This window comes from Hydra vulgaris, chromosome 03 (assembly GCF_038396675.1).
Source record: "Hydra vulgaris chromosome 03, alternate assembly HydraT2T_AEP".
NCBI lineage: Eukaryota > Metazoa > Cnidaria > Hydrozoa > Anthoathecata > Hydridae > Hydra > Hydra vulgaris.
The window spans coordinates 66,719,363-66,743,163 of NC_088922.1; the positions used below are offsets into that span (position 1 = coordinate 66,719,363).

General features: G+C 29.1%; 4 protein-coding genes across 4 annotated transcripts; 2 read left to right on the top strand and 2 right to left on the bottom strand.

The window, feature by feature from the left end:
* Window positions 1-13,489: 13,489 nt before the first annotated feature.
* On the bottom strand, window positions 13,490-14,182 carry LOC136078856 (uncharacterized). The gene has a single exon (XM_065794671.1). It carries the CDS (start codon window positions 14,180-14,182, stop codon window positions 13,490-13,492), a length of 693 nt encoding a protein of 230 aa, XP_065650743.1.
* A 3,292-nt stretch (window positions 14,183-17,474) lies between these two features.
* LOC101237599 (zinc finger BED domain-containing protein 5-like) lies at window positions 17,475-18,545 on the top strand. The gene has a single exon (XM_065794672.1). The coding sequence runs from the start codon at window positions 17,475-17,477 to the stop codon at window positions 18,543-18,545; it is 1,071 nt and encodes a 356-aa protein (XP_065650744.1).
* Window positions 18,546-18,560: 15 nt separating this feature from the next.
* On the top strand, window positions 18,561-19,262 carry LOC100214826 (SCAN domain-containing protein 3-like). The gene has a single exon (XM_065794673.1). It carries the CDS (start codon window positions 18,561-18,563, stop codon window positions 19,260-19,262), a length of 702 nt encoding a protein of 233 aa, XP_065650745.1.
* A 1,007-nt stretch (window positions 19,263-20,269) lies between these two features.
* Window positions 20,270-21,490, bottom strand: LOC136078857 (uncharacterized). Its single transcript, XM_065794674.1, has 2 exons — window positions 20,797-21,490; window positions 20,270-20,697 (listed from the first exon to the last, which is right to left on the bottom strand). The coding sequence occupies exons 1-2, from the start codon at window positions 21,488-21,490 to the stop codon at window positions 20,270-20,272; spliced, it is 1,122 nt and encodes a 373-aa protein (XP_065650746.1).
* Between the last annotated feature and the right edge of the window lie 2,311 nt (window positions 21,491-23,801).

Below are 23,801 nucleotides of genomic sequence, written 5' to 3' on the forward strand. Positions count from 1 at the left end.
AGGGAACAGTGACACAAGATGGTCTGTCAAAAAAGAAGCAATCACACCATTGCACAGACAAATCAAAGACGTTCTTCAAGTTTTGGAATGCATTATCCACAATCCCATGACAAATACTGTCACAGTTAGCAGTGCAAAATAACTTCTCATTCAAATTGATTTCGGTTTTATGTGTTTGTTGGATTTCTGGTGTCAAATTATTTCTCTAATTGACCGGGAAAACAAAGTGCTTCATTCAAAAACCATTTCAATTGACAAGAGGAAGCGCAAAGTGAAGTGGATGGCACTTTATGAAGCTGAAGATGACTCTCACCTACTCTCAGCAGAAACAGAATTCGGATCTTAGTGCAACCTAGTGTTTGACAGCATTATCACACAAATTGAGTGGCGGTTTGAGGCTATGTCTGCTGTATCCTCTGATTTTGACTTCCTCTGTGGGCATTCACTCTCTAAAAGCTCAGTGGATGAACTCAAGAAAAAAGCTGCAAATTTATCTCAAATTTTCAAGGCAGATTTAGATTCTTCCGATTTCCAGTCAGAAATGGCAAGCTTTAAATATCAAGCCGCAATGATGGAAAACTTTGAAAAATCTAGTCTGATCGACATTTTGAAGCTCATTCATAAATATTCTTTGACCGATGCTTATCCCGACGTGGCATTTGCTATTCGCATTTTCCTCACCATACCAGTCACAATTGTTACGTATGAGAGAAATTTCAGCAAACCTTTAAAAAACTATATGAGGGCAACAATGGCCCAAGAACGTTTGGCTAATTTCAATTGAAAATGAAGTGGCAAACAACATTGATTTTGATGATGTCATTAGTGAATTTGCCATAAGAAAATCCAGAAAAGTGACATTGAACTAAAGTTTGTGCAACCTTAATGACAAATTTTACTTATAACTTGATGTGATAAATTTTGTGATCAATAAATGATGCGCAATTTTCTTTTCTTGCCCGAAGTGCAATATTGGCTTGGTACAGCCCTATATATATATATATATATATATATATATATATATATATATATATATATATATATATATATATATATATATATATATATATATATAATATAAATATATTTAATATATATCGTATCCAAGCATGTAGTAGACTAATGCCATACTGTAAAATATTAGGTTTAGGCTTAAATGAATCTGCGGTTTTGAACTCCTGCGCTTTAACAAAATCATTAGGGGTAGCTCCACATATTGGACAAGCTTGATTTGATTTTATTCCAGTTATTATATTTAAAATTTTGCCATCAATTAGCGTCATAAATTAAGTAAAGCTGATTTGAATTTTTTTTATTATTAGAGAAATAAACTGTTATTTACTTAAATTAGAATCCAAAATTAATTCTAATGCTTCTTCGGCTGTATAACGTACTGTTTCTTTTTTAGTGAAAATATATAATTTTTTAATTTTATTTGACCGAGATGGACTTGTGTTCAATTCTTTTAGAACCAATGCTAAATCACATTTCTTTTGCTGACGTGCAGCCATACCTGCTGCTTGTAATATAAGAGATGTTTCGTGCAAATTATCCCGGCATAACTCTGATGCTTGGAATTTCTTGGCCCGATCCGATTTTTCGCTGTATGATAACCTTGGTTGTCCAGAAGATATTGATAGAATTGATTAATTTTGAGATGTTGATGGAATTGCATCATCAGCATACATTGGAACGCAAAAAAAACTGCGTTTTGCATTTGCATTCCAAAATAAAAACTCACACGCAAACTCAAACGCATTTGACGCAATTTATTGCGTTTACTTACGTAAACGTAAACGCAATTTACGCAAATAACTGCGTTTACGCACGCATTTAATACGCAACTTACGCATACAAAATGCGTTTACAAACGTAACTGAAACGTAACTGAAACGGAACATACGCATATTGTATATACATTAGGGTGGCCCTAAAAACAATTTTTTTGAAAAAAATCTGCTCCCACCCTTTAAATGTGTTCTATATAATACAAAAACACTAGGTTTAAAATTTTGTTGAATAAAAAATATTTTTAGAGGTCCCCCAAGAACGTTAATATTTAACGGGTCCCTAATATTTTCAAAAAAAAAAGTTTCTCAAAAATAGGTCAACCTGGTACTCAAATGAAGCGCAATTATATAAAAATTTCAAAATTATTATTCATTTTGAAAAATAAATTTGAAGTTTAAACTTATTTATCACAGTTATCATGAAAAATTCACTTATTTCATTTTTTGCTAAAAAACACGAGTTTTACGTAGTAAAACCTAAAATAACTTTATTATTTTAAAATGAATGTTATTTTTGAAATTTTTATATAATTTCGCTTCATTTGAGTACCAGGTTGACCTATTTTCGAGAAACTTTTTTTTTTTAAATAATAGGGACCCGTTAAATATTAAAGGGTTTTGGGGGACCTCTAAAAATATTTTTTATTCAACAAAATTTTAAACCTAGTGTTTTTGTATTATATAGAACACATTTAAAGGGTGGGAGCAGATTTTTTTCAAAAAAATTGTTTTTAGGGCCACCCTAATATATATATATATATATATATATATATATATATATATATATATTCCATTTACTTTGCCGTATCATAAAATTTACAATAAGAAAGATCGTGTATATATAGCATATATATGTTGTATATATATATCGTGTATATATAGCATATATAGTTACTTACTATGACTCAGTTTCCTCCCCCTTCGTTCGTTGCACCTTACAGTTTAATTTTTTCATTTCATTTTTTTTTAACAATTGTTTTTATTCTCTACTTTCGCTTTCTTATTTTTTCAAGTTTAGGATAGGGTGGGGCAAGATGTCCATAAAGTCAACATTATTAATTTACCTAGGTCTAATTATTATTCTAAATATTCTATTTGTAAAATTTTTTTTTAGATTATAATTTTTTGTTTGTTTTGTAGATCTTTTCCCAGCCATGGGCAATTAATTCCTTTGAATAATTGTCCCATTGTATGTTTTTTCATTTTATATATAAAAAAGATCGCTTAAAACGGGCAAGCAACCACAAAAACACTATGTGATTGGTCAGCGCACGCGCATACTATAAAAATTGCTTAAAACAAAAGAAAACTCATTCCGCTCACAAATTGAACACAATAATACTCAGTTGTATACGGTACTATTATTTTAACCAAAACTATTTTTAGAAAAAAGTATAGCTTAATACCTTTAACTAGTAAACTCATTTCAATTATTATAAAAATCTGGCTATATTCGCTCAATTTAAAAACTTAATACACTCATTTTAAAAGAAGCCATTATAATGAGAAATTAAATATCATATTTAACAAATTTAATTAATAATTATTTTTTAAATTCGTTATTAAATGACCTAAAAGCATGTTAAACACGTAATAATTTGTTTTAAGGGATATGTCTAATCGTATTTCCTTATAGCATAAGAAAGTTCCTATAGGCATTTCCTTATGATATGCAGCTTATACATAAAAGTATAAAAAAATTAGTTTAGGAAACAAAACCAAGTTTTACTTATTTTTTTCATAAATATCTAATTTAATATGACACATCAATCTCGCAAGAGTAAGATCTATCATGAGGATATCGTAAAGTCTTGTTCAAAAAAACGACATGAAGAAGAAATATTGCAATCACAACAGTTGCAATTGCAACCTTATTTATCTCAAAGTTCGTCTGCATCTAAATCTGGAGAAGCAATTTCAAAAAGAACAAGATCTGTAAATCCTACAAAAACGACGAAATCTACTATGCAGACAACAAGTGCTGCGTTGACATCATTAACGGGAAAGTCTCCCAATAATACTTTAGTTTCCAATGTTTCTATTCCTCCTATTCAGCAAGACCCGAGATTAAGGTTTCAGGGTTACAGTCTTTTGGCAAATTTATCTGAAGACTCGTGTAATTTGATAAACAAAATGCAAGATTTTGGTCAAAGAAACATTTTTCTGAAAAAGAAGTTTATTGTAAATTTAACTGAACGGGTTTTTAAATTACTTTTTCTTAGATCTAAAATATTATTAAGAACAATGTAGCGTATGATTTTTATATATTTTAGGAGTATACTTCGTATCTTCATTTCACTACATCTGATACTCAAATAAATAAATCACAAAATGATGTTGAGTTTTTCTGGATATTGTGTAATCAAAAGTTTACAGCTCGTATTGGTCGAACATCCAACATTAGGAAGCATTTACAAAGAATACATCACGACATTTTGGGTAAGTGGTTTTACTCATACGATACACTAAACAAATCAAATGAAAAGCGAAACGTGCTAGATGCCGATACTTTAAACGCTATCAAGTTCTTTATTACATCAAACTGCTCGATTAATGCATTTAATAATCCTTTTTTGAGGAAACTAGTCAAAATTCCACTTCCTTGTGCAAAAAGCTTTAGAGAAAACTTAATACCAGAAACGATGGCAAAATTATTAAACATATTAAGGAAAAATTAGACGATGCCTTGGTTGTCACTTTATTTAGTGATATATTGACATCTCCTGAAATGTTGGACTTTATTGCGGTTGGTGAAACATTAACGAACAGCGATTTAAAAAAATAAATCATCGTTGTTGGTATGGAACAGATGACGGGACGTCACAATGCAGAAAATATTAAATTAGGAGTTGAAAAGATTATCAATACCTTTACCTTCAATAAATCAAAAATAAATGGCAATTTTTTAAAAATTTTATAGCTTTAATTACTGTAAACACAATGAATTTATTGATTACTTAAGTTATATTTATTTAACAGCTATTACATGTGATGAAGGGAGCTCATTTGTCAGACTGTTTAAGCAATTATTTGAAAAGTCTCAAGAAGATAGAGTTGAAGAGACGAAAGGTGGCGATAGTGCATATGAAGATGATCCATTACTGAACCAAGAGGTTGTCCTTTATATTGAAGAAGCAAAAAATGAGCAGCTAAAAATATATGAAGATAAAGTCTTAAATATTGAAATTCAAACCTCTAAAGAACTTCTTGAATTGCTATTAACTGAATCAAGGAAGCTTACTTTTACAAATGTTATTCAGTTAGCCAAAACAGCTGAGGAAGTAAACATCACTTATTACCTTAATGAAGATAACGGATACAATCTTCATAGTGCTGAGCTAATTAAAGATCTTGAAATTGAATGGCAACATCGAAACTACCGTGGCTTTCCTGCGCAGCTCATAAAATAAACAACGCTGTACGAATCGCTATTAAGAAACAAAAATATATGTGTCGTTTACTTGCGACGCTTTCAAAGTACGCAAGAAGCATAAATCAATCTATAAATAGCGTTCATTACCACATAAAAAATGAAGCTAAATTACAAACAAGTTGTGATGGAATTCGTTGGTCAGTTGCTTTCCTAATGTTACAGATTTTCCTAAGTGCTTATAAAAGAAATGCATTTGATACGGAAAATCAATGCCCAATCGAATTAGATAAGACTGAACTATACCTACAAATCCTTCTTCCCGCATACCAGTTCAACTTAATTGTATAAAAGAATCTTTCATTGATTGCTGATGTTTTGTCTGCATTGACTATTATGATTTCAAAATGGAGTAGAATGGAATTACAAGGAAATGGAAAAGAATTTGCTAACTTGTTAGTTTCTTCTTTTAAATTAAAGTTTCAGTACGAACTTAACTCAGGAATTTATCAAGTAGCATCACTGTTGAATATCTCAAAGCTTAAATTATGGTTCTTTAGACCTGATTGTCAATTTATTGTTAAAGGTATTTAGTTATTAGGTAATATTATTTAATTAAGACAAATAAAAAAGTTTTAAAATTTAGTTTAAAAAATAGTTCTTCAAAACCTAATTTATAAATTTAACTACTTTTATATATTAATTTATTATATTAAAGTTTGTATCACAACCCAAAATTGTTTAGGAGCAGTAGAAAAGCTACACGAAGTTCTGAAATTCTTTACGCCACGTAATATTTATCAAAGTGCTTTAGAATCGCAACCAAGACGTGAGCGCTTACACAAGCGAAAGAACGATTGAGTTCAAATGATCAGCAAATTGATTCACTCAGCGGATTTATGCTAGATGATAAATATTGCCCAGAAGCTCGGCAGCCTAATTTACAACTTTATTTACTTGAAATCGAAAAAGAAAAACTTTACTCTTTTAAACAAATCGAAGAGAAAGGACTTGCTGTATTTGTGTATTCTTCTTATGATTTTTGGTTCAAAAATTCTAAAATGCCAATGTTACGAAAGCTATTTGTCATCTACTAAATATTCCATCATCAGCAGCTTTTATAGAGAGATATTTTAGTACTTCTGGTTTTGTTTATGAAAAGAGACGAGGCAACATAACTGCTGATCTGATTATCAGTCGCTCATTGTTAAAAGTAAACTTAAAACTTCTTGAAAGTTTAAATGATTTTTCGGACTACGATGACTCAGATAGTGAAATGTAAACTTATCATATAAAGAAAATATATTTTTTGAACTTGAAAAGCACAAAAATAAAATGAATTTATAATGCAATAGTTTCAATAATAACATTAATTTTAATAATAACACAACGGTTTAAATAAAAAGTTATATTATATCTTTGAATTAAAAAGTAAAAAGTATCTACTTAATAAATTGCATTTTCTTAAAAATTAGGTAAGTCGCGTTTGAGTCAAGTTTGCAAACCCATTTATACGCGTAAGTTGCGTTTGAGTTACGTTCGTAAACGCATTTTATATGCGTAAGTTGCGTATTAAATGCGTGCGTAAACGCAGTTATTTGCGTGAATTGCGTTTACGTTTACGTAAGTAAACGCAATAAATTGCTTCAAATGCGTTTGAGCTTGCGTGTGAGTTTTTATTTCGGAACGCAAACGCAAAACGCAGGTTTTTTTTGCGTTCCAATGTATGATCATCAGTAAATGTAATTTCTCTTTTCAACCAATCTGAATTTTTACTTTTAAATTGGCATATTGTTCTTTGACAATCTGACCATTTTCGTTCAAAATAATTGCACAGACGACTATTTTCTTTTGCTAATAACTACTGTTTCATCATTTTAAACTATTTGAATGACGTGCTCAAAAACATTTGACTTTAAAACTTAAAAAAAAATGGGTTACTGCCAAAAACCAAACCAACTGCTCAGAAACCAAAGTGCAGTGGGACAAAATCGAGTTTTTTGTGCCAAAATTATTTTCGTAGTTTTTTTTATTAGAATAGCTATATTTATATATAAAATGCATAAATAAAGTAATAAACTTGCAATTATATAATATAAAAAAAATATTGAAAAAATTAAATTTTGGTAAAAAAATACGTAGTATTTTTTAATGGACAACTTTTATCAGTGTAAACGTTACAAATATTACTTTTCAATGCATGTATTTGTCATAAAATAACTTTTTTAAATTTATATATAGAGAACTTATATATTATAACAGTAATGACAGATTTTGTAGGTATTCTTTGTGTACAAAACATCTTTTTTACATGTTCAGTATTTCTCATCAACTGACTATTAACCGAGGACCAATCTTTTGTTATAAATTTTTTCATTGCAAAAAGTAGCTAAATATTTATGATGCATGGCTATTTAGCTATTTACATACATTTAGCATGAGATTTACATTATCAAATGTTTGGGGGATATTTGAGTATAGTTTATCTGATACCTAGGGGAGAGTGGGGTATTGGCGAACACCTAAGCGGGAATGCAAATTAAAGACACCAGTTATACAAAATTGATCATATTTATTGCTTATCAATTAGTTTAACTACTCAGTCACAAACCCTCAAAAGGAATTTTTAAAAATCTTATTATAAAATAAAAATTTATGCCAGAAATAAAACCATTGGTGTTCGGAATTACCCTGCCTACGTGGGGTAATTCCGAACACATTGGGGGGAATTCAAAAGCACTGTTGTGTAATAGCGAATAAAAAGCTAATTGTAATAACTAAGTCTAAAAACTATATTATGCAACAAAAACAAAAAAAAGGAGTGACTTTATTTCCATAGAAGCTACAACAGAGTGTTACTCAAGAAAAAAGTTGCATAAAATTATCAGAAAAATTTAAAATCAAATTATAGTGAACAACATCCGCAGCTTCATTACACTACTGCACGTCTGGAACTGAGCATAGGATCCCTTCTCAGCAGGTAAAAAAAAATTGTCGAATTTATTTTTTTACAATGCTGTTTTGACCATGTTCGGAGTTACCCCGCGTTCGCCATTACCCCACTCTCCCCTAATAGTAAAGGTTAGTAGCAAAAAAAATATGGAAAACTGTCTGAATTCGATGCATAAAAACTAATGATTACACTTACGTTAAATTATTTTTAAAGTCTGAGCAAAAAAAAATGTTAATTAAAATAATATATTTTAAATAGTAGCGTAAGAAAGTTGATAAATAAAAAATACAATATATCGTTTTAAAACACATGTCAAATTAACGCATAAAATTACGCTTAAATTAATATTTAATGTTTTCTTAACTAGATATTTCCCCAATGAACATGCCCCACCATTACGACAAATTTTTACCGCCCAATGCCGACATTGATTTTTTAGTATTTTGGCACACTCTGTCCCACTGTGATACGGCATGTAAAGTTACTCTTTAGTATGTAAATAATAGCTGAAGAAAAAGAATATACAAATCATTTGGCACACTCTGTCCCACTGTGATACGGTATGTAAAGTTACTATTTAGTATGTAAATAATAGCCAAAGAAAAAGAATATACAAATCATGCAGAAATTCAAAAGGTTCATACAGCTTTTCGTTCGCTTACCTGACTAGCACCAAGTTTGTGATTTTTCCATGAATAAAAGTTGTATTTCCATGACCTCACGTATTTTTTTTTGTGGTTATTTAAAACAACTTAAAGCGTTATAGGATTTATCTAGTTTTTATCTCCGTCACAATGTTTATGTTCCACAACTCCAGATGCATTCCAGTTGGCTTTTGTAACATTCTTTTTATGCTCCTGGATTCGCAAGGAAATCTTTTTTCTCCTTTCACCAATAAAACAGCGCATGCGCACTGAAATACCTCAAAATAATTACCTGAAAATGTACTCAAGTTGGTACATTTTCAGGTAATTATTTTGAGGTATTTTTCATTTAATTGTTTATTAAGTAAAAAAGTATCAAAAATTTTTGTTTAAATATAATTCTCCGGTTTTTGGTATCCATGGTAAAATAACTAGATTTTTGGTGGCAGTTATTCGAAATAATGAATGATTTATGAGAATATTAATAATTATTATCAAGATATTGTTTATATGAATGTCTATTTTCAGGGAAAACGTGATGTTGTGTGTTTTAGTGTTGTTTTACTAGTTGCAATGGTATTTTTAACCCTCAGAATAGAGTTAAAACTTTCCGATTACCAAGAAACATCACTTAACAATAATGTTAAAGTGCTATAACTTCAAGATATAATTTTCCTGATACTAAAATCACCTTAGTCTGTAAAAGACAATGACCGCAAGATTATTGTACTGTTAGTGTGTTAATTTCGTTATAAAATTAAAGGAAGCCATTAAATAAAGCATAATGTGTTTTAAAACAAGTTTAAGTTCAATTAAAAAATTGAATTTCAAACAAATTTAAAAACGGGAAGAAAACAGTGCTAGGAGACATCATGTATCATTATAAGCCACTGTACATCCAAGACTAGTGCAAATGGTGTGTGATACCCCCACCCTATCAATGAATTTTAGTTCATTTAGTCGGCAAATGCTCTTTTAGACCAGCGAATCAGCATATGTAGACCATATAGTACAGTCAGCACACTTCGGCTTTAGTACTGTTGGCAAATGTGAAAGACAAGGACCTTTTTTTTTCCAGACGGAAAAACTATTTATGACATTTTTGCTATAGTCAATAAAAATTTAGTATTTATATTATTTAAACAAATTTTATTAGTTTAATTTTTTAAACAATTTATTCCTTATCTTTTGAAGCTAATCCCTATATATAAATTTAAGAGGGCCACATATATTGTTATAGCTTAGGGTCTCAGAAAGAATAAACCTGGTCCTTTACTTCAGTATGTCAAAATTGCTTGTTTTGAGCATTTAAGCGGTCGTGTTTACCTTTTGACGGTCATTTTAAATAGCACACATTTACTTTTTATCTAAAAAACGTTAAATTCTTTTATTATATCAAAAGATAATCATTCTATTCAGTATTTAAAGAATATTCTTGTAATTCATTTGGCAAAAAAAAAAAAAAAAATCATTATCTATCATCTATGGGACGAGGTAAACATGGAACAGATGTCTTACGAGGACAATTAAAAGGATTTCAAGATCTAGGATTGAATAATTCTGAAATAGCTCGAAGATTGGGTTGTTCTCGTAAGAAAGTTATCAATGCTATTAATTTATTTAACGATACTGGTTCATTAAGCAACAAAAAACGCAAGTCTCGCGAACGAAAGACAACCCCCAGAGAAGACGCAGCCATTGCCCGTATTGCTGAGCCCTTTTGTTGCCACACCAAAAATTAAAGAACAAATTGCTCAAAATTTAAAACTTGATCTGTTTGTCAGCACTGTTAAAAGTCGCTTACGCGAAAATAAGCAATTTGTAAGGGTTGGCCGAAAAAAATTACTGGTCTCAAAACGTAATCTCGTCAGCCGTTTGAAGTTTGCAAAACAGCACGTACACAAAGATTTAAGTTTTTGGCAAAATGTGCTTTGGACTGGCGAGTCTAAGTTTAATCGCTTTGGATCCGACGGAAAACAATATGTTCGTTGTCCCCAAAACCAAGAACTCAGCCCTCGCTATACTCTTAAGACCGTAAAACATGGTGGTAGCAATGTGATAGTTTGGGGCAGTTTTTCATGGTGTGGTGTGGGTCCGTTGCATTGAATTCAAGGAACAATTGATTAACACATGTACAAAGAAATACTTGAAAACGTCGTGTTGCCATATGCCGAGGAAAATCTCCCTTTGGTTTGGAAATTCCAACAAGACAATGACCCAAAGCACACCGCCAAAAGTGTTAAAATGTGGTTTAACGCTGAAAAGATAAATTTATTGGAGTGACCCGCACAGTCACCAGACCTAAATCCAATAGAAAATTTGAGGGAGGAAGTTGACAGAAACATAAACCGGTCCACTGCAACAAATTTAGACCGACTTTGGATCAAAATAAAGACTGCTTGTGACGCCATTACGCCTGAACGATGCCAAAAATTGATCTCGTCAATGGGCTGTCGTTGTCAAGCAGTTATTGACTCAAAAGGATACCCCACTAAATATTAATTTACCTCTAATAAAGTTTTCTAAACTATTTATACAAAGAACCTCCATGATTTTGGTAGCAAAAGGACGAAATAATAGTTTTGTACAGGGTATGCTATTTAAACTGATATATAAATATAAATATAAATATAAATATAAATATAAATATATATATATATATATATATATATATATTTATTTATTTATCAGTATTCGAAATAATGGCCGACAGTAGTATAAAAAGGGCGTTCTGGGACATTTTTTTTCAACTATATACTTATCCATATTCTCATGTCATATTTTAACCATTTCAACAATAATATATTAATATATTATGGATACATCAATTTCACAAGTGTAATCTAAGCGTAATGTAATCTAGCCTAAGCGTAATAGTAAATTACTCCTTTTAACTCAGAAAAACTTCCAGATTTCCCGACTTGCTCATCATCAGAGTTTATTGTTACTACTAATCTTCTACCATTAGTAACGCTAGGCATGGAGTCATTTTTACCAAAATTTCTGTAAAAAGAGATAGTAGTTGTAGAATCAATTTTTGGTTTTGATTGATACAATAGTCCAGATGATCTATTAGCAAATGAAGTATTAATTCCATTCCATGAAGATAAATAAAAATCTACTAAACCAGATGACCAGTATATACATCTGCTATTATTTTCGTATCCAGGAAATATTAAATTACTATAGTTATAGGATGTCCGAGGTTGAATAACCGAGTCATTATTTTTAGGAGAATCAATTCCGTCATACATGCGTACTCATGATTCCCACCAATTTCCAGATTTACCGATAACATGCATTCTAATATATTTTACATAAACACCATTTCTATTACTTGCAGTGTTCAATAATATATATTCATTACCTTAAGTTGTGTTCAAATATCTAAATGTGGATGAGTATAGTTTAAGATCTGAAATAAATGGGGGTATCAATGAAATATTTGCTTGTTGTGTTGAACTTATTGTAATAAAAGGTTTAATTCAATTTTTAGATTAGTTTTAAATGGTAAATCAAGTGTAAAGTATCCTCCTAATTCAATATTAGAATGCATATTACAACCTTGTAAAGAGTTAGCATAAAATGGTCCACCAAGTGGAGCGAATAATAAATCACAAGATATACTTCCTATGCAAAGCGTATTATCTGCATATACCCTAATAAATACGTCACTTGATACACTTCCATTAGGATTTGTTCCTTTAAAATCTAACCATAGTTTTCTGAGAATACCAGGACCACTATTTTGAATAAAAACTGCTGTTCCATCTGTACTTGGTTCAAGAGTCTGGAATTTTACTCCCATGCATGTTAAACTTGAATTTGGTACTATTTCTAAGCTGCTAGGATTAGGTATTATTGTGTCAACATAATACTTTGTAGCAGCATCATTTGGATTTAAAGGTTCTGCTACATTTATTAATTTGTTTATATTCATGTCAATATCACTAGTTCCATTATTTTGCCCATCTCTTCTAATAAACATACTATCAGCTTGAGATGCTGTTAACCCATTTGAAACTACTCGACTTGTAGTTGAATAAATTGTTGTACGTCCGAATTTATCAACAGGCATTTTATATATAAAGAAAAAAAATTACCATAGATTATTAATAATATTCTGAAAATCATATCCTTCATCTAGTTTTTTCAAAACATATAAACACAAGTGTCCACAGAATGAGGTATTTCCAAATTGAACTCTTTCACTGTTATAATAAACAGGACTTTTTAAATAATTAACAATTTCAACAGGAGTTGGTAGCCCATAAGAGTCAAAACTTAGTTTTTTATCTCTATCTTTGTACCAGCAAATCCAGTGAAATCCTTGCGTACTTGAATCTCCTGTATTTAATATTCCACGTTCTTTTCTTTGTGCATTTTTTGGTAATTGATCTCTTACAAATACACCTTTAAAATTTTTTATTTTTAATACTTTTGCTGTTTTGATTAATTGAAAATTTGTTTGTGGTTCATTAGGTAGAATTATTCTTTGAACATTGACAAGTTTATAAATATTTTCCATTTTTATTTATAAATTATTTTTTTCTCAAAAAATAATTTTTGGTATCCCCTACCCCTTGAGCTCCTTAACCTCTTTGTCTAATTGTCTTATTTGTCCTATTGTCCTATTGTCTTATTTTCTTTTAGTTTGTAGTTTCCATATGCTAATGTGTGTATTCCATCTTCTAAAATAACTCTTTTATCGTCTTCTGCGCTTAATGCTATTTTATTGATCTCTTCTGTGTAAATTTGAATATGATCTTATTACATTCATTTTCCTAATATGATCTCTTTTATTTAATAAACAATCTTTGTAATCTTCATGTGTTATATACTTTTCAACAACATTTTTCTTTACTCCTTTACATTTTTTGTTATCTTTTCCGTGTACTTTGTAAGAATACAACTTTGATCTGAGTCCTACAAATTCTTCAATTTGCGCTCCTCCAGCCTCATCTTTAAACATTCCTATTACTTTATTATTAAGACCAACTTTAAATCCTACATTATTAATTGCTGGGTGCTTTGGATCAAATTCACTTGTATCAAATTTGTTTTCAATATCTTTAGAAATATCAGCATAAAAGTCTTCTGTTTTAATTTCGTATGCTAAAGAATCTGTATCTGTGAATAATAGTTTTGCTCGATCAGCATAGTTTTTCTTTATGTAATCATAATGAAATTCATACATTAGAGTTTTGCTCAAATCTAATATACACATTCCTAAGTAAATTGGTTTAGCATATTTTAATTTTGTTCTTTTCATATGTATTGCTATTAAGTTTTCATCAAATATTGTTCTTCTTTCAAAGTTCGGTTTTGATGTTAATTTAATAGCTTCATTTCTGTCTGTTACTAATCTAATATCAACTCTGTTCTCAATGTTCTCCATTGTTTTTCCAAATACTGAGTTGTTCATGAGTTTAAAAAAGTCTTTTTCAAAATCATTCGTTGCTTTAGTTCTAAGGTTTGTATTTAGTTCAATGTATTCATTGAGCCATGCTCTTTCTTCAAACTTATGCCTCTATGAATTTTAGTAATCTTTAATCCTAATTGTTCATATATTTTTAGATTTTCATAATGTACTATATACTTTCTCTTATTATTCAAGTTGAGGCCTAATTTTTCAACTTTATCGATATTTAACCTTTCAGGTGCAAGTGGATAATCATTATGTTCATCATGTAGATGTTCAGGGTAACCTAAATCTACTTCTAGTATACATGGAATTGATTTCCAGTTTTCTATTTCATTTTCGTCCATCCATTTAAAACCATGTGTTGGAAGTGGTTTACTCATTGCCCATCCATATAAATTATTCGCGTCTAGATATTGTATGAATGTTGATTCTTTGCTTTTGTCATACTCATCACCCATGTACTTATTATTAGAAGCTCTTAACCTATTTGATATCATACTGATTCCACCTCTTATTCCTTTCTTTATCATTAAGATCATATCGTAATCGCTCAACAGTTCTAATTTTACTTTTGTTTTCTTCAATGCTGCATCCCAGGCTAATCCTGGTGATGTATAATACCAAGCAGGATCTAATTTATAACAATTCATACAAACATCTCTAAAATTTTCAAAGACGTCAGCTAGTAAAAGCACATCTGAAACAAGTTGTACAAGTCATGATAATCTCTAAATGTTTTGCAATGAAACTCATTCCATACAGTTTGTGCATGTGAGTAATCTTCATCACTTATATCTTCATCGTTCAATTTTGAAAAGAATAATTCTTTTGGTGGTAATTGGGTTTCATTAAATTTATCAACAGAGTCTACCCAATCATAGGGATATACGCCTTTTTTTAGTAATAAATCTAATTTTTTGCCTAAATATAATTTTCCAATATTTTTACACTGGTCTCTTACTAAATTCTTTGATAAAGCATCTAAACTAGAAGGCATAAATCTATAACTATCTAAGAAACGAAGCTCACGCTTAACTTCAAATTTCTTACCTTCTTTAATATACTCATCGACTTTAATTTCTCTAGAAAAGCTAATATACTTTTCTTCATTGTTTGGTATGCAACTCAATTTCCCTACTGATAATTTCTTGATAAATAAGTGAGAATCATAACCAGATAAATTATGAAATAGTACTGGAAAGAATTTTGGAATTTTATAATTTAAATTACAACTTTGATGAGCAGCACCTCTATATTTTCCAGTAATATGACAATGGTCGCGTACTTTTTTTCCAAGTTCTTCTCCACAAATGTGACATTCTGTTGCTGCATTAAAATCATGCTTGTTTTCAGTAGTAAATATCGTCTTTTTAGGAAACTTAATCATATCACAAATTTTCTTAATATCTTCTTGTAAACTATCAACAAAAATTTGTGCAACATCATCTGTTTCACTACTTGCAGTAAATGTGACTAGACTGCTTTGATAAAAACTTTCATCAAAACATTTCTGAATCATGTGTTTCACAATACGATTTAAGATTAGATAATGATTCTTCAGAATTAAAGCCTAACAATTTCTACAATAGTGTTTTTTGCAATGTTTATTTGATGTTTGCGATGAAAGTAATCTGCTTAAATTTTTTATTAAACAGTAATGATTCGTTTCTCCATTTGAGATTAATAGTAAATCTATTAAATGTTTGCGATCAAATTTGAAACTGTAGATTTTAATTCATCAATCTTTTCATTAGCTGTTTTTTTAATTTTATCAGGAGCATATGATAAAATCCAATCTGCAAGAGAATTAATCTTTTTATTTAAGGTAACGGAGCTAAAATTGTTGATGATATATCCGGAACAGGCTCATCAAGTAGATACTCTGTTCTTATCTGTGTGTGCGATAACGCTTCTTCTAATTCGCTTTTTCGCATTCTAGAATAATTTTTAACTTTTCGCTCTTTAGCGATTTGTTTTATATCTTTCACCGTTTTATTTTCCATTTTTATATAGCAAGATAATTTTTTTTAATTTTCATTTTCTTTATATCATTTTTCAAAATATTTTTTCTTGTCATATAGAATTTATTTTTTTTAATTTTTCAGAATTTAATATTTCAATCGCATTAAAAGATAAATTTTTAATTGAATTTCAATTAAAAATTCCACATTTTTCTCGCTTTTATCTCAATCTAATTTTCTGGTTCTTTAAGGAATAATTTAAGAGCTTTTTCATAATCATATGTGAAGATATTTGGATTATATGATAACTAATTCCAATTTACTTTATCTAAATTCTTTTTTAATATTTCAATGGCATTTGGATTTGCCGATAACATATCCCAATCTACTTTATCTAAATTCTTTTTTAACAATTCAATAGCATTTGGATTTTCAGATAACCATCGCCAATTTACTTTATATAAATTATCTTTTAATATCTCAATCGCATTTGGATTTTTAGATAAACAAGTCCAATCTACTTTATCTAAATTAGCTTTTAATATTTCAATTATATTTGGATTTTTAGATAAAAATATCTAACATAATTTATCTAAATTATTTTTTAATATTTCAATGGCATTTGGATTTCGAGATAATTCAACTCAATCTACTTTATCTAAATTCTCTTTTAATATCTCAATTGCATTTGGATTTGTAGATAACATTTCCCAATCTACTTTATCTAAATTCTCTTTTAATATCTCAATCGCATTTGGATTTCGAGATAAATTTCTCCAATTTACTTTATCTAAACTCTTTTTTAATAGTTCAATTGCATTTGGATTTTCAGATAACCATTCCCAATATACTTTATCTAAATCAGTGGTTCCCAACCGGTGGTCCATGGACCCCTGGGGGTCCATATGAACTTTTGAAACGGACCACAAGGTAAACGTAAATTCAAAATAAATTTGAGTTATTGAATTTTAATTTTGATATTTTTCTCTGTCTTAAAGAAAAAAATAATTCTTAAATTCAAAATGAAATTCATGCTAGGCAACATATGTTGCACAAAATCTGTGTAAGCCAATTCGACGTTAACCGTCAATGACTTGCGGACCACTATGAAACAATAAATACTTTATATTATTCTTATATCCGTAAATTTTAAATGCTATATAAAATTATCTTATCTTATGGTAAAAATATTTTTCCTAACTAATTGGTTTGAAAGAAAGTAATTTGTATTATTTTCTTTGAATAGTCGAGAATATACTTCTCTCAAATGAATTATACAAATCTCGAGTTAATATATTACATTATTTTATTTTATTTTTTAAATTCTTTAGATGTCTAAAAGTAAAAAAAGGTCATATTCAGATGAATATATGAAATATAGTTTTACCTACATGCTAAAAGAAACCATTTGCTACCCACAGTGTGTTATTTGTTATAAAGTACTAGGAAATGACTCTATGAAACCCTCAAAGCTTGCTATTCACTTGAATAAGTTCCATCCTGATCTTCGAACAAAAGATTCTGATTTTTTCAAAAGAAAATTTGAATCACTGAAGAGATGTAAGTTGGATAAAACTGGGATTATTCACCAAACTCAACAGAATATAGTAGAAGCATCTTATAAGGTTTCATATATAATAGCACAGAAGAAAAAAGCTCACACATTGGCTGAAGAAGTTATACTTCCATACATGGAAGTAATGTGTACATGTACAAAAGAAATCGTTAGATTATTATTTGGAGAAGAAGCTGTAAAGAAGATAGATAGTATACCTTTATCAAATACTACAGTCAAACGAAGGATAACTGACATTTCATCAAATATTAAAGAAAATGTTATTAATGAAATTAAAGAATCACCATATTTTTCTATTCAGTTGGATGAGTCCACAGATGTAAGTTCAATGGCACAATTAATTGTATTTTGTAGGTATATTCACAATAATAAATTCAAAGAAGAATTTTTGTTCTCTTCTTTCCTTGAAACAACAACAGAAGCAGCTGATATTATGGAAATTATGAAACAGTTTTTCAATGACAATAAATTACAATGGAAATATTTGTTAGGAATTACTACTGATGGAGCTCCTGCCATGATGGGTTGTAAGTCTGGATTGCAGACTAGGATAAAAGAGATTGCTCCAAATGTAGTTGGTGTACACTGTTTTATTCATAGACACGCTTTGGCAACCAAAACATTGCCAGGTAGTTTGAAAACTGTATTTAATCAATTGGTCAAATTAGTGAATCATATAAAATCTTCTGCTTTTAACACTCGACTTTTTACAAAATTTTGTTCTGACCTAGATGCTGAACACAATAATTTTTGTTTTATACTTCAGTGCGATGGCTTTCTGCTGAAAAGTTTTTGGAAAGATTTTTCAAGCTTAGAAACGAAGTGAAAGAATTTTTGTCAAATGAAAAGTGGACTGGTAGAATATTTTGAATTTGACAATTTTGAAATAACAACTGCTTATCTTGTGGACATTGTGGGTCATTTTAACAAGTTAAATTTGCAACCTCAAGGCAAAAATGCTAATGTCATTACACACTCGGATAAACTGAAGGAATTTATTGAAAAGCTCAAACTGTATAAGACTAGAATCAATAATGGAAATTTTATAATGTTTCAAAATTTAAATAGCGTAATTGGAAATAACATGCTTCCCGAAGTTTTAAAGATAGAAATACTTTGTCACCTAGATAATTTGATTAATGAATTTGGTAACTATTTTCCAGATGTGAACCTTTTGAGCAGTGAAGTAATTATATCACCATTTTCTTGTGATGTGAAAAATGTGAATGAGGAAGCACAAGAAGAATTTATAGAGTTAAAGAATGATACCACTGCTAAGGATCACTTCAAAATAACACCATTAAATAACTTCTGGTTGAAAATGAGGAATTCATATCCATTGTGTTCAACAATTGCACTTAAAGCCCTTATTCCTTTTTCAACATCATATTTGTGTGAAGCAGGGTTTTCAGCCATGTTATCTATAAAAACCAAAAAAAGAAATAGACTTGAAATTGATGCAGATATTAGATGTGCTCTATCAAAAACTAAACCAGATTTTCAGATATTAATTGCTGGTAAGCAGTGCCAGAATTCACATTGACCAGTTTTTGTATCATATATTAACTAAGATAAAATATTTTTGGGTCATAGATAGTCTATTCTATTAAAAAATACCTTGAATAAAATGTTGTCCTGATGAATAAAAATTACATTATCAAAATTTTCGCCTTGTAATAATTTTTAAAAGTAAAGGGGTCCATGGAGATCTTATGATATATAATTTGGGGAACGGGTTAGAAAAGGTTGGGAACCATTGATCTAAATTATTTTTTAATAAATTAATCGCATTTGGATTTTTAGATAACATATGCCAATTTACTTTATCTAAATTATTTTTTAATAATTCAATTGCATTTAGATTTTCAAATAAATTATCATTTCCCATTTTTATATTTTAATTTTTTTTTTTTTATATTTTAATTTTTTTTTAATTTTTCAGAATTTGATATTTCAATTTTATAACCATTATCAATCTTACCATCACGCATTTCAAGATATCTATATCCATGACCAGTTCCACGCATTGCACTATATAAGGATTTATATACTGTTTCTTCTCCAGTCTCCATGTTTGTTAATTTAATAGTGACTGATTTTTTCTTAATTGTTTTTAATCTTTCATATTTTGGATCTATTTCTTTTTTCTCTTCTTTTACTGGATGTGTTCTAGGTCTTCCAACTGATCTTTTCTCATCAACATCTTTTACTGGATGAATTCTAGGCCTTCGAACTAATCTTTTCTCAGTTACTTCTTTCACTTCAGTCATAATAGATTCTTTATCTAATAACCCATTTTCCATTGCAATCATTATCAATGTAGTGATATTGTCAGATGTTTTTGAAATGTTATTTTCTTCTAATAAACTTTTTAAACTTTTCTTTGTATAATACATTTTTTATTATATAAAGAAAAAAAATTTTAAATAATTTTCAAAAAAAATTTAATTTTCAAAAATTTAATTATTAAATTTAATATCATTTGCTTTAAGCTCCATTATCGTATTAGATAATACAAGAGCATATGCTTGAGTATTTGCTGGTACAGCTTTAATACAGCTGTTCTAATTTGTTGTTTACAGTTGCTCTAATTTGTACTTGTATTGATGATGATTTTAATGTTTCTGATTGTTTACTAATATCAAAAACAAAAATTGGGTATAAATCTTTATAGTCAGAAGGACTTATGTTGCTGTTTGTGATCAATTCAGTCATCCCATAAAATTTTTCTTTAAACATAGATGCTTCTCTATAAATTCTTGAAATTTTCTGATTTGGAAATGTAAACAAATCATAATCTTCAGTAGGATATCTGGTATTATTAACCATAATGAACATATTTTTCAAGTCACAATGATCAAATATTGAAGCATTGACAGTTTGGTCACCGTTAGCTCTATTTGTTTGAAATCCGACAATAACGTATCTAGGATTTTCAGGAGGTGTATGCGAGGGCAATTCCCAATTAAATAAAGTAACTTGTTAAACATTTGCAATATAACACTGACGATTTCTAAAACTTACTGGAATGGCCACTTTATTTTTAATTTCATCAATAAGTCTTTTTTTTTCTTTACCTGATGGTATCAAATTTGGCATAAGAAGTTGTATTCTATTAAGAATAACTTTTCCTGCAGCTGCACCAGCAAGCCTAAAAATTGCGTTATCATCACTTTGTCTTACAAGAGTTATTGTATGTTTAAGACCATAAATAACTTTGTCGTAATCATCACAGAATCCAAAAATGTGTCTTAAAGGTACGCAAAATGAAAATGTCTCTTTTGTAGTTGGTTTCTGAATTAGGTATGCTTGTCTTGTTGCAAACCCTGTGCTATCAGCAAGTACTGCTGTTGATATAGCATCTTTATACAACAATTGATTTAGTCCTTGCGCTAATTGAAAGTCATTAGAATAATTAGGCGTTCCTAACATTGTAGTTGCTTGACCTGGATAATAAACAGCTTCTATCTCTTTGTTTGATAATTCGTATGTTATTCGATTAAATAAATGCATAATACCATTATTTGTAAGCGCCACTGCATCTGCATTAGCATAAGCTGTTCCATCAGCTTTAACAAGATGTCCTTCAAATAAGAGATACGCTTTAGATGGAAGTGCTAACAAATCTTGTTCATTAATTTTGATTCTTATTTCTCCAGGACTATTTAGATTTGTGCCATTAATGGGTTCATATATATGTTCTTCATATCTTTCAGTTCCATTATCTATCTCTATCGGTTCTGTAAAATTAAATACTTCAGAAGTCGTCATTTTATTTTTTTATATACAATATAAGAAAAAAAATTTTTTATTGACAATTCTTATAAACGTTATAAAAAAATTTACGAAAGCTAAATTTACGAAAGCTAAAAAAGTCGAAGGCCGCGTCCCATTTTAACTAGATCTTCTATTTTTACAGCATTTTTATTTGATACTTTGCATGGGCGACCTTTGCATGGAGCTTTTTTTACTGATCTTATTGCAGACCCCATCATCAATTTATTTATATTTGTTATTACCTCTTCTTCATTATTTTTTCCATGCGAAGTAGGTCTTTCATATACTCCAAAACTTGAAATTGATTCATCAATTTTATTATTAACAGGTTGTGACGCTATTTTTGATGACGCTTTAATTGTTTAATTGTTAATTCTTAATTGTTTTCCTTTTTCAACTGTAGCATTTTTAGCAGCTTCTATCGCTGATTTTGAAAGTTCTTTTCCTGCTGATTTAGCATCAGTTATTGCATTTTTTCCTAAATCAGTAGCAGCCATCTTCTTCAACATAGCTGATGACACTCTTGTTACATTTGACGCTTATATTCGTTTAAATAAATCTCTTATAGTTTCGAATATACCACTTCCTCCAACAACATGTTTCTTTATATATCTCCTATTATTAACAATTAGCATTTTTTTATGTACTATATTTTTTTTTTTATATAATTATAAAAGATTTTGTATTACTTCCTTTTCCTCTTGATTCACGCTTCCTATTTTCTTTTATGTCCTTCCAAATAGGTGATATTATTTCTCTGTATTTTACACTACGAGAAGACTTTGGTTTGATTGGGTTTTCAGAAGTAACTGCATCTGTTTGTATTATTATATCTCGATAATTGTGAAGATCATCTATATTATATATTTCTTTATTAGGATTAGACTTTATTAGTAATTCCCAAAGACCAATAGTACCAATGTATTTTATTCTATTTATATCTATATCATCATTATTAATTAATATTTGAACTTTTCCTATAAAAAATTTACCCTCTTTAGAATGTATTCCAAATGTAGTGTCTGTAGACTTTTTACTATAAGTATACATCCTAAGATAGTCTGTTGCAATTTTTCCCAATTTTAAAAATTCATCAGAAGGCATTATTTCTTTAGATCCATAAGTAAGTATTTCAGGATATGCATTTGAAAACGTAAGAGCAAATTGATTAGCTTTATCTTGCAACTTAGATATATCCTCCTTTATTTGACTATCAATTAATGGCTTGTACAATTTTGACAAGTCTATCTGCAAATTAGAATCTCCAATCTTTTCACTAAGATGATTCTGCTGTATTCCTTTTTTACTCTCTGATAATTCTTTTACAATTTGATCTCTCTTTTCAGTGTCTGTAATTTTTAAAAATAACATTTTGTTTTTATATAAAAAAGATTAAAAACACAACATAAACTTTTATGTTGTGTTTTATGTTATACGTTTTACGTTACGTTTTACGTTTTAGCAAACTATTTAAATAATCAATATTAAACGTTCCACAATTATTTTTAACCTCAAAGTCTTTATAAATGATATCATTTATTTCTAATAATCTTAATATAAGTGCCATTGATAAAATACTTTTTATTAGTTTTTTTTCTTTGAAATCACACTCTAATTGAAGTACATATTTATCATAATTCTTAATTTATCCTGTTTTTTAACATTATTCCATTGTTTAAGTGATTCTTTAATGTCTCTTTCTACACAATAAAAATCACTATCTTCATTCCAGATAAGTTTATAAAGTTTAAAAGTTAACATCTTAGATAAGCTTTTATAAAATTTAATTAAGTTGAAACATCTGGTATAGTATGTAAACTTATCCTCTTTTTTATAATAAATTACAATATTTCTAGGGGTTATATATACCCTCGTTATTCAAGTAATATAAAAAAAATTTTTATATTACTTGAATAACGAGGGTATATATAACCCCTAGAAATATTGTAATTTATTATAAGAAAGAGGATAAGTTTACATACTATACCAGATGTTTCAACTTAATTAAATTTTATAAAGTTTATTTCTCTCATCATCACTATAAGTTGATGGTATCTGAAAGTTTCCATAATCAGTGATAAATATAGAGTGACTTCCTGAATCAACAATAAAACCTCCTTTTCCAAATTCAAGAAGTTCCAAATATTTTTTTTTAATTCAAATCTTGTTCTCTTTTACTACATTCTATAAAGAACGGATATAAATGTTGCATATCTTATTATTTGTCAATAAAATGTTAAGTGACTATTTTTTTATTAAAACTACTTTGAATTACTTAAATAGCTTCTTCTCTCTCTTGGTCGAT

Excerpts from the sequence above, each read along its gene's own strand:
- LOC101237599 (XM_065794672.1), top strand. The coding sequence starts at position 17,475 with ATGTCTAAAAGTAAAAAAAGGTCATATTCAGATGAATATATGAAATAT.
- LOC136078857 (XM_065794674.1), bottom strand. The coding sequence starts at position 21,490 with ATGACGACTTCTGAAGTATTTAATTTTACAGAACCGATAGAGATAGAT. Across the intron at positions 20,698-20,796 it reads GCCAAATTTGATACCATCAG|TTACTTTATTTAATTGGGAA; the intron begins GTAAAGAAAAAA and ends ATGTTTAACAAG.
- LOC100214826 (XM_065794673.1), top strand. The coding sequence starts at position 18,561 with ATGAAAAGTGGACTGGTAGAATATTTTGAATTTGACAATTTTGAAATA.
- LOC136078856 (XM_065794671.1), bottom strand. The coding sequence starts at position 14,182 with ATGAACAACTCAGTATTTGGAAAAACAATGGAGAACATTGAGAACAGA.